The sequence below is a fragment of the Capra hircus genome, unplaced genomic scaffold (genome assembly GCF_001704415.2).
Source record: "Capra hircus breed San Clemente unplaced genomic scaffold, ASM170441v1, whole genome shotgun sequence".
Classification (NCBI taxonomy): domain Eukaryota; kingdom Metazoa; phylum Chordata; class Mammalia; order Artiodactyla; family Bovidae; genus Capra; species Capra hircus.
This window is the reverse complement of record NW_017213010.1, coordinates 1-10625: the sequence shown is the minus strand read 5'-3', so window position 1 is coordinate 10625 and position 10625 is coordinate 1. Positions and strand designations below refer to the sequence as shown.

At 63.6% G+C, this 10625-nt stretch overlaps 1 protein-coding gene across 1 annotated transcript; it reads left to right on the top strand.

Annotated features, from left to right (window-relative positions):
• Positions 1-2509: 2509 nt before the first annotated feature.
• LOC108635273 (voltage-dependent T-type calcium channel subunit alpha-1H-like) lies at positions 2510-9986 on the top strand (the record flags this gene model as incomplete). Its single annotated transcript, XM_018045491.1, is given in 8 exon segments — positions 2510-2622; positions 2780-2913; positions 3360-3457; positions 5880-6039; positions 6339-6657; positions 6811-6903; positions 7650-8427; positions 9544-9986. Coding segments are annotated over 8 exon segments (2138 nt in total), but the record flags the coding sequence as incomplete, so codon positions are not given.
• Positions 9987-10625: the final 639 nt, after the last annotated feature.

Here is a 10625-nt window from a genome sequence, read left to right as displayed (position 1 = left end):
GGGGCCGGCAGGGTCAGGAGAAGCTGAGGTTGAGGGGGTTGTCTATGGTTTGGGAAGGTATTGAGGTAGGACCGCAGCCCAGGACCTCAAGCTGGACTGTCTTTACAACTTGCTGGGGACCTGGCTTGAGGCACTGGCCAGGGACTGCGACCCCAAGTCCCAATAGCCCTTCGTGGGTCCTGGTCCAGACCAGCCTGGGGCTCCAGATGCGCACAGCACCGTCGAGCGCCAAGGTCCTCAGCTCTGCCCTACGGCAGCTCCAGGGTCTGGGTGACCTCAGAGTGAGAGTGGGCACAGGCCCTGGAGGAATCAGGCTGGTGACATCAGTCTGAGAAGAGGGATGTGATGATGGTGGAAGATGGGAGGGGCTGAGGGCTCAGGGGTGGGCTGGGCCGGGCACCTTGCTACTCCTGGAGCAGGATGTTCACCACGTGGGAGGCAGGGCCAGCCAGGCAGAAGCCCTTGGGGTAGAGGAAGAGCTAGGGGAATTGGGGCAGGGAAGGGGTGTCGCAGGAGCCCGGTGCGCAGTCCCCACACCCCTGCTGCCGGGGACGGGCAAACCAAGGACGCAGGCTGCTCTGCACTGCCTCCCTGCAGGGGTGGGGGTGGGAAGCCTGCAAGACCAAGGGTCCAGCCAGCTCTGGGGAGCATCTGACCATCACCCGCCAGGTCCAGGGCTGCCTGCTCACTGTGGCCCGCCATCACGGACCTGGGGGCTGGGCCCTCTGAGCTATCTTAGCGGGATGCTGATTTCTGTTTCTCTGCAGCCAGATCACAGCAGAGGCACTTGTTACTGCTGAACCCATTAAGTGTAATTATGGCGCTCTCAGCGGGAACGGGTAATTACATCTGTGGCCCAGTGCCACATTGCAAGGGGCACTGGGGACCAGGGGCTTCAGAGAGGCCACTGTTGGCCCTGTCCCTGCGGGGCGCCAGGGGAGAAGGGTCTGCCCCTTCTCCTGGTGGGGCGGGCTGCCGGCTCCACAAAGGAAGGAGACAGACACAGCCCAGCCTTCTCCTGCCCATCCACCTGAATGAACACACAGGCCCTGAACTTGCCCACGCCTTGTCCCTCCCTGACCCCGGTCACAGCATAGCCTCTGCCAGTGTGTCAGGTGACCTCAGGGTCAGAGACCCTCATGGGTGGGGCCACATGGACCCCGAGCCTAGCACCCACGTGCAGTGGGGCGCAGGGTGGGCAGTCAGGGCCCTCGGGACCGACCCACTTTGCGGAGCTTTGGTCACCTCGCTGAACTGTGCAATGCGCGCTTCCCCAACTGGCGGACACTGAGAGGGCACAGAGGGGCACCGAGGCTCCAGGGCACACAGCCCGCATGTGCTGCAGGCGGTCTGGCCCCTGTCGTGCTGCCCAGCCCCCGGGCGCCTGGGGTGGGGCTAGGGGGCCCTGGTACCGAATTTCCCAGGCTGTCTTCCAACAGTGTTTTCCAAGTGCTGACTCTCTCTCTCTAGTAGGAGGCCCTTCCCACCCCACAGAGCTCGGGAAGGCCTCCCCGGTCCCCTGCTATCCACCCCAGGGTGGGACAGGTGGGCAGCCCCACAGGAAGCCTGCCCCGGGGGAGGAAGGGTGGTGGCTATGTGTCCTGGTGGGAGGGGGGTACAAGGGGTGCCCCAGGGCCCTCCCATCTGAGGGACACCTGCCTGCACGCACAGGCTTGGATAAAGCCCCGCTGCCCCCGCCGGGGAACACCCTTCCTCAGGCCTGGCACTGCTGGCCCACCACGTGGCTCCCTTATGGAGGAGCGGAGGGGGACCTTGAGGGGTGCACCGTGGCTTCTGTGGAGCCGAGGCGCCACCTGGTGGCCACTCTCAGAATGTGCATCATTGATGTGGCGGGTGGCCTTCCGTCCTGAGGGCCAGCAACCCTGCAGGTGATCAGGTTCACACAGCACGGGTTGATACAGCACTGGCTGCTGGCCAGGCGCCCTAATGTCCTGACTGGACACCCTCCTGCCAAAGGGAGAGTCACCTCACGAGCCGACTAACTTGGGGGGTGGTCCTCACTCACCTGACCTTTGTCCGTGTCCCAGCCCCCTTCATCCAGTAGGTCCTCTGGGCCCAGGCACTGAGCTGGGCTAAAGTTCCCATCCCTCTTGCCTGTCGTCGTGGTCAGGGCAACCTCTGGGGTCACAGGACGGACTCTTGAAGGGCCACGGAGAGGGTCTTTGAGGCTGCCTTTATGGCACCCGTAACAATCAGTGGGCATTTGTGGTACTTGGGGTCCCAGCTGGGCAGCAATGGTGAGCCTGGCCACGGTTTAGGGAGCCTGGTGGAGGGGCAGTGGCGGGCCCCGCGCCTCGGTCCAGGGTCCTGCTGTACACGAGAGGTTGGCAGCGGTGTCCAGAGGCTGGTATTGGGGTCTGTCCCTCACTGCGCAGCTGATGGGCCGGGCACGAAAGGGGGAGATTTTGAGGATGTGGCCCTGTGGCGGCTGGGGGATGCTGGGGGGTGCTTAACTGCCACGTGGACCCTTAACTCGGCACCTGCCCCACGTGGTTCGAGCACGTCAGCATGCTGGTCATCATGCTCAACTGCGTGACCCTGGGCATGTTCCGGCCCTGCGAGGACGTCGAGTGCCGCTCGGAGCGCTGCGGCATCCTGGAGGTGGGCGGGGTCGGGGGCGGGGCCTGGAGGTGGGCGGGGCCTGGAGGGCGGAGTTGGGTGCGGGCGGAGCCTAGAGGGAGGGCGGGGCGGGGCCGGTCACCGGCGGCCCGGGCCGTGTGAGGGGCGCAGGCCCCGCTCTCAGGCCCCCCTCCTGCAGGCCTTTGACGACTTCATCTTCGCCTTCTTCGCGGTGGAGATGGTCATCAAGATGGTCGCCCTGGGGCTGTTTGGGCAGAAGTGCTACCTGGGCGACACGTGGAACAGGCTGGACTTCTTCATCGTCATGGCGGGGTACGGCCCCTCCCCCGAGGGCCAGCCTGGAACGACCCCGGTGCCTGGTCAGGCCCGCCTGGGAGCGGCCCCGGGGGGCCCCAGGAGGAGAGATGGGGAGGTGCACTCAGGCGGGACGGGGCCCAGGGAGTGCTTGGGGTGGGGTCCCCGGGGCGGGACCTATCCCGGATCCCTGTGTCAGCACCAGGGACGGTGGGGCAGACACAAGGTGTCCGGGGCGGCTTGTGAGCGGCGAGGATCCTCCAGTGCTGAGCCGAGGCTGTGCTTTCCCTACCTCTGGGCAGCCGGGCTGGGTGCACGGCATGGGGATCATGTCTCCAGCAAGTGCTCACCTCCTGGCCTCAGCCGCCAGGGTACCCTGGAGAGAGCCGGGTGCCCGCTGGCCTAGCTCTGATCCCCTCTCCCAGCACGTGCCCTCACTGAGCATGCCCCTGCTCTGCCCCCAGTATGATGGAGTACTCCTTGGATGGACACAACGTGAGCCTCTCGGCCATCCGAACCGTGCGCGTACTGCGGCCCCTTCGTGCCATCAACCGTGTGCCCAGTAAGTGACCCCCACCGAGGGCTGGGGTAAGTGCGGCCAGACAGCCCTGCTGAGAGCTCCTCAGGCCCCACTGGGCACAAGACCCAGAGACTGTACCGCCTGTCTGGCTGCTGGGTGCTGGGGTCCCAGCCCAGACCACGGTGCAGGCCTCCTGCCGCTTACACAGCAGCTGAGGGCTTGCCGCTGCTTTTCAAGAGTGGCAGGGGGCGGGTGGGGACAGAGCAACCCTGTACCGAGCCGGGGTGTGATGGGCAGTCAGGATGAATGGTGGCCCCATGTCCCCCACGGCTGCTGAGTGTCAGGGGCCATTCGGAACCTTAGACTCATATCCACACAGCGTTTGGGGTCATGTCCTGGAGCCATGCAGGACATGGTGGGTTCCTTGTTTGGCCCGCCCCAGCAATCCTCCTGTGTGAGCCCTGCCAAGGGGCCTGGTGCTCAGGGAAGCATGGAGAAGCTTCTAGGCCGTCATGTGGGTTTGGATGGTATGGCTTTGGAAGCTTATTTGGAAGGTGGTCTGTGCTGACCTTGGTCATGCCCACATGGGTCTGTGGGGGGTCTCCGTGTCTTCAAAGTTTCCAGTGTTCTAACTGAATTCAGCTGTTAGTTTTCCTGGGGTATAGTGAGGGGCATTCCCCACGTGACTGTCAAATGAGTGTACTCACGCATACAGGTGGGTCTCGTGTACCACCTTGGTGTGCACAGCCTTTCTGGCTGCCTATCTTGGGTCCTGGTGGCTTCAGCACTGTGGCCCAAGGGATCAGGGCTTGTCCTGCAGCTCCTGCAAGAAGTATCTCCCGCAGGATGGGTCACTGTCTCCCCCTGAAGCTGTCAGCTCCACCAAAGAGCAGGAGGGTGAAGGGTTATGCTGTGGGACTCCTAGGCCTTCCATCTAGCTGCCACTTGGCTCTACCCTCAGGGATCAGACAGGATTCAGATGCTGTGTGACCTTGGGCAAGTAACTGTGCCCCTCTGAGCCTTGGTTTACCCACTTGTGAACATAGTACCCCTCAAGGACGGCTCTGTGCCCAGCACCACCATACACTGGCTTCGTTCACCTGGGTCCCCTTTCAGTGCCTGGAGTGACAGCGCAGCCCCTTTCACAGCACAGATCGCTTTTTTAGGCCAAATGCTGCCTTCAGCCTGGTCTCCCTGTGGGGTCAGGCCCTGGTCCCAAACATGGTGCCTCCCCCACACTGGACCATGTTCCCCTCACTGCGAGCCCCCAGTGGGCATGGTCCAGGCTGCGTCTCACTCTGGCTGCCTGGGGTCTACTCTGAACCCTGGATCATCTTTGACTTTGGAGCCAGTTGCGGTCTGGTGATGGTGGTGCTCTCGGACTTTGTCCCTGGTGAATCTTCCTCTCGGCCGTTTCTGAAACTGCAGTGCCCCTCCCAGCTGTGATTACTCCTGTAGCCCCAGGGGCCCCTCTGTCACCCAGCAGCCCCTGGGTGCTCTCCAGGGGGCCTTGGCATCTGCCCCTGGCTCTGCCTGCACCCTTAGCCTGACCCTTGCTTGTTTCTGGAAGTGAGACATGTCCTTGCTGAGGTCTGGGAGCAGGGCAGAGCCAGGACCAAGCGGAGGGCTGGTGGGGCTGGCTGACCCACTCCCTGGAGTGTTCACACACTCCATCACACCCAGGAACGAGAGCTTCAAAACGCTCTCTCAAAAGCTGCCTCCTGGGACTTCCCTGGTGGTCCAATGGGTCACTGTCTTCCCCTGAAGCTGTCAGCTCCACCAAAGAGCAGGAGGGTGAAGGGTTATGCTGTGGGACTTCACCTTCCAATGCAGGGCGTGTGAGTTCGAGCCCAGGTCTGCAGGTTAAGATGCCACATGCTCATGACCAAAAGTCCAAAACATAACACAGATGCAGTATTGTAACAAATTCAATAAAGACTTTAAAAATGGTCCACATTAAAAAAAAAATCTGTAAAAAAAAAAAAAAACTGCCTCCTGCCCTGGGGTGCACACAGCCCCTACCTCCCCTCCAGGGCTCTGCTTCACATGATTCCCATAGAGAGTGGGAAGAAACACTGGTCGCCAAACACAGTGCCTGCTTCAAGACCCGCGGCTCCTGCATGCAGGAGGCAGCCCAGAGTCTGAGCTGCTGGGGCTTCCCCAGGCTGCCGCTCCCATGACGAGCCTGGGGCTGCGGGACTCCTGAGCTGTCACGCTGGGAGCCTGTCTGGAACCTGGGTGGTCCGGGCCAGCATTCCTGAGGAGCAAGGACCACCTACCCTGAGCCCTTCCAGTCAGTGGCCTTATTTACTGCCCTCCGTGGGGTCTGACAGAATGTGCAGGGGCCTGGGTCGTGTCCCCCGCAGATGCCCACCTGTGAATGGCAGAGAGCTCAGGAGGGGCTGGGGCCTCAGGGATGCCCGAGAGGGCTCTGCTGCGCTGACCGGCTGCGTGATGCCTGCAGGCATGCGGATCCTGGTCACGCTGCTGCTGGACACACTGCCCATGCTCGGCAACGTCCTCCTGCTCTGCTTCTTTGTTTTCTTCATCTTCGGCATCGTGGGCGTCCAGCTTTGGGCCGGCCTGCTGCGCAACCGCTGCTTCCTGGACAGCACCTTCGCCAGGTGCGCAGGCCCTGCCCCTAATCCTCTCTTCCTGGGCCTACCTCTGGAGGCTCCACCCCAACAGGCCCCTCCCTCCAGCCCCCGCCTCCGGAGGCTCCACCCCCGACAGGCCCCGCCTCCGGAGGCTCCACCCCCAACAGGTTCCGCCCCCTCAGGTTCCTGCTCCCCCAAGCCCGGCTCCCCCAGACACGACCTTCCGAGAGCGGCACCAGCGCTGGCGGACTTAGGTCTGCCTCTTACCTTTTGTTTTGTTTGTGTGTATACCTTTGTGTGTGTCTGTCTCGCCGTCTCGCCTCCAGGAACAGCAACCTCAGCTTCCTGCGGCCGTACTACCAGCCGGAGGAGGGCGAGGAAAACCCGTTCATCTGCTCCTCCCGCCGGGACAACGGCATGCAGAAGTGCTCGCACATCCCCAGCCGCCGCGAGCTGCGCGTGGAGTGCACTCTGGGCTGGGAGGCCTACGGGCAGCCGCAGGCCGAGGGCGCAGGTGGCATGGGTCACCACACCTGCATCAACTGGAACCAGTACTACAACGTGTGCCGCTCGGGCGACTCCAACCCGCACAACGGGGCCATCAGCTTCGACAACATCGGCTACGCCTGGATCGCCATCTTCCAGGTGGGCTTCGGGTCTCCCGGTACACGCTGGGGGCTGGTGCCGGCAATGGCTTTCCTGCCCCGCCAGCTATGCCACCCTCCCCAAGACAGGCGAGGAGGGCCCACTGCCCTCCCAGGGCCGTCCATGTGTCTAGCCGCCTGCCTCCCCCACCAGGTGATCACGCTGGAGGGTTGGGTGGACATCATGTACTACGTCATGGACGCCCACTCTTTCTACAACTTCATCTACTTCATCTTGCTCATCATCGTGAGTGCCGGGTTGTGGGGGCACATCTGCTGTGAGGGCCGGGGGGTGTCCCCACATTGTGGCAGACCTGTCTCAGATCCTGAGCTCCCCTGTCACTGGCCATGGCCCTGCCCCTGGGATCCATGGAGGTCCTGTGCCATCCCGGCCCTCCACAGGGAGTGTGACCCCCAAAGGTGGCACTCAGTTTGGTTCTCTCAGTGGCCCTGGGGTCTGAGGCAGGGTCTGCATAGACCAGAGATGAGTTGAGCCAGGAACTCGCCCCTTGTTATCTGAGACCATAAACCCAAGCACAAGAGAGTGTCACCTGCTGACCCTGCCACGGAGGACAGTGCAGCCTTGGGGGCTGGGGGAGGCCTGACCCAGGCAGGAGGATCTAATTGAAAAATATATCTTCAGGAGGAGGGCATAAACCACACAAATGACAGGAAGGAGTCTCCCCACATGTCCTCGAATTGTCCATAAATAATCAAGGAGCAGCCACTGCCCACCACCCATTTCAGATGCTGGGGCTCAGCATCGAATCAGCAGGGATCCCGCCCGTCCCAGGGCCCCCCGCCAGCCCCTAGATCGGGAAGCCCACAGTAGGGCTCAGTGTATTTCTCATCAGGGGCTTGATTGTGGTGTAGAAACCACAGCTGCTGCCCTGGCCTCCTGCCCCACCCGAGATGGTGGATCCCAGTGCTCCCCGCTTCCCCACCTCCCGGGAGCACATGGCCAGCGAGCTCATGGCTGCCTGCCCACCACAGGTGGGTTCCTTCTTCATGATCAACCTGTGCCTGGTGGTCATCGCCACGCAGTTCTCAGAGACGAAGCAGCGCGAGAACCAGCTGATGCGGGAGCAGCGGGCCCGTTATCTGTCCAACGACAGCACGCTAGCCAGCTTCTCTGAGCCGGGCAGCTGCTACGAGGAGCTCCTCCGGTACGTGGGCCACGTGTGCCGCAAGCTAAAGCGCCGTGGCCTCCGCCTCTATGCCCGCTGGCAGAGCCGCTGGCGCAAGAAGGTGGACCCCGGTGGCGCCGTGCATGGCCAGGGCTCAGGGCGGCGGCCGCGGCGGGCAGGCGGGCGCACCGCCTCCGTCCACCACCTCGTGTACCACCACCACCACCATCACCACCACCACTACCACTTCAGCCACGGCAGCCCCCGCCGGCCAGGCCCCGAGCCAGGAGCCGGCGACACCAGGCTGGTGAGGGCCGGAGTGCCAGCCTCGCCCGGGCGTGGGCCCCCTGACGCTGAGTCGGTGCACAGTGTGTACCACGCTGACTGCCACGTGGAGGGGCCGCAGGAGAGGGCGCGCGTGGCGCACGCCGCAGCCACTGCCGCTGCCGGGCTCAAGCTGGCCGCCGGGCTGGGAGCCATGAACTACCCCACCATCCTGCCCTCAGCCGCGGGCAGTGGCAAAAGCGGCCTCGGGCCCAAGGGGAAGCGGCCTGGTGGCCCCCCGGGAGCCGGTGGGCACAGCCCCCTGAGGCTGAGCAGCCCGGATCCCTGCGAGAAGATCCAGCACCTGGTTGGGGAGCATGGTAAGGACCTGCCCCTGTGGGAGCAGTGGGGGGTGGGGTACAGGGCTCCTGGGACGTCCCAACTTATGTGCCCACCCTCGTGAGCCCAGCCTTCTCCTTTGGAGTCCTGGACAAGAGAGAGAAAGGGGGCCTAGGAGCCTCAGATGGGAGGAGGTGCCTCCCCACCACCATCCATCCTGTGTTCTTAAGCAGCTGATGGCTCAGTGGGGTGCGAGTGTTTGCCACAGGGAAATGAGGATTCTGAAGCTGGCAAGCAAAAAAGAAGCCCTGGGGCCATGTCCCCTGGCCCACGTTCAGCCCCGAGCGGGACGGCTGGTCGTTTCTCAGGAGGAGCACTTGGCCTGCGCTCTTGGTGGGGAGACTGTGGCTGGGGCGGGGGGGAGGGGAAGCCAAGGTCACAGAGCTCCCAGAGGCCGAGCAGAGAGGAGCCAGGGTGCCCCTCGGTACACCCGGTCCTCCCACCTGGGCCCTCGGCCTAACCAGCCTGGCTCATGGGGTCACACCAGGCTGAGGCCTCCCAGGTGGCCGGCACTGGCAGGGGCACCCGGGGCAGGGAGAGGTGTGTGTGCCGGGGCCGCCCAGTGTGCTCACATGGTGCCCCGGGCATCACCGCACACATGCCTGCAGCTCTGCACTGCGCCCTGGGGGAAGCATAGCCCTGCCGGGTGCCTGGCTGCGGCGAGTCTAAGCCTCTGTGGGTGCAGAGTCACCTGGGCCCCAGAGACTCAGCCGGGGAGCCAGCGCGGAGTGACGATGGCTCAGGGCATCATGAGCCAGAACGTTCACGGTCACGGCATCCATTTACTGGAAAGAGGCTCACGTCATATTTTTGTGGGTGGTGTGGCTCCTGCGGGGATGAGCCTCTGCCTCTTTTTATCCGAGTGAACAGAGAGCAGCTCTGCAGGGCGTATGAGTGTGCAAGTGTGTGTGTCTGTTCCTGTGCATGTGCTCAGCTGTGTGCCCAGGTGTGTATGAGTGTGCCCAGGTGTGTGAGAGTGCCCAGGTGTGTGCAGGTGTGCACACGGACACCATTCACCCCACAGCAGCCTCCGTGAGTGCCTGCTTCCTGGGCACCAGCTGAGCTACCTGAGGCTGCCCGCATCCTTCTCCCCGCAGGACTGGGCCAGGCCCCCAGCCGCCTGTCAGGCCTGAGTGTGCCCTGCCCCCTGCCCAGCCCCCAGGCGGGCACGCTGACCTGTGAGCTGAGCAGCTGCCCGTACTGCACCAGTGCCTTGGAGGACCCCGAGCTGGAGTTCAGCGACACAGACAGTGGAGACTCAGACAGCAACGGGGTCTATGAGTTCACACAGGACGTGCGGCACGGGGACCACCGTGACCCCATGCAGTCGCCCCCCGTGACGGAGGCGCCAGGCGCGGGCGGCACACGGCGGAGGGGGCCGCGGCGGGCGGCGGCGGGCGAGCAGGGCGGGCTGGGCCGCATCTGGGCCTCCTTCAGCGGCAAGCTGCGCCGCATCGTGGACAGCAAGTACTTCAACCGGGGCATCATGGTGGCCATCCTCACCAACACGCTGAGCATGGGTGTCGAGTACCACGAGCAGGTGGGCGCCCACACAGACAGCCTTCAGAGTGGCCCTGGGCACATCCCACCTGCCTGTGTCTCCTGCAGGCTTTAGCCTCTCATGGGCTCCACGGAGGGCTCTCTGGGGTTGGGGAATAGGCGTGGCAGTGGGGCTCAAGGCCGGCTGCGAGGGAGTTTTTACCGCTCACTTAGCGGAGGCTTGCGCTGCTCGTTGGTGGGCCTCTGCTGGGTGGAGACAGACGGTGGCTCCCATCTGGAGGTCCTCTGTCTGGGCTGGGGCATTAAGAGTGCAGACCCGGAGGCAGCAGGGAGCCGAGGGCACTTGCCAGGCCATCTGGTGCTTTTCAGGGTGGGGCCCCCAGAGCCCAGCTTTCATGGACAGAGCCCCCCGTATGAGCTGGGCCTTCAGGCTGGGATGCCCTGGGTGGCCCCAGAGGGGAATGTGGCAGTGGCAACGTGGTGCTGGCGCGCGGCCCTGCCCTGGGCTGGGGCTTCCCCGAGGAGCAGTGGCTGGGCCGGCAGGGAGAGGTCGTCCTCCCTGGGGATCGAGGCCAGTTCACTCTTAATGACCAAACTGCCTTCCTCCTTTTCTGCCCTCTGGGCTTTTTAAGTCCCTTAAGCTCTGGTCTTCATCCTTTAGCAATTCTCTCTTTTTTTT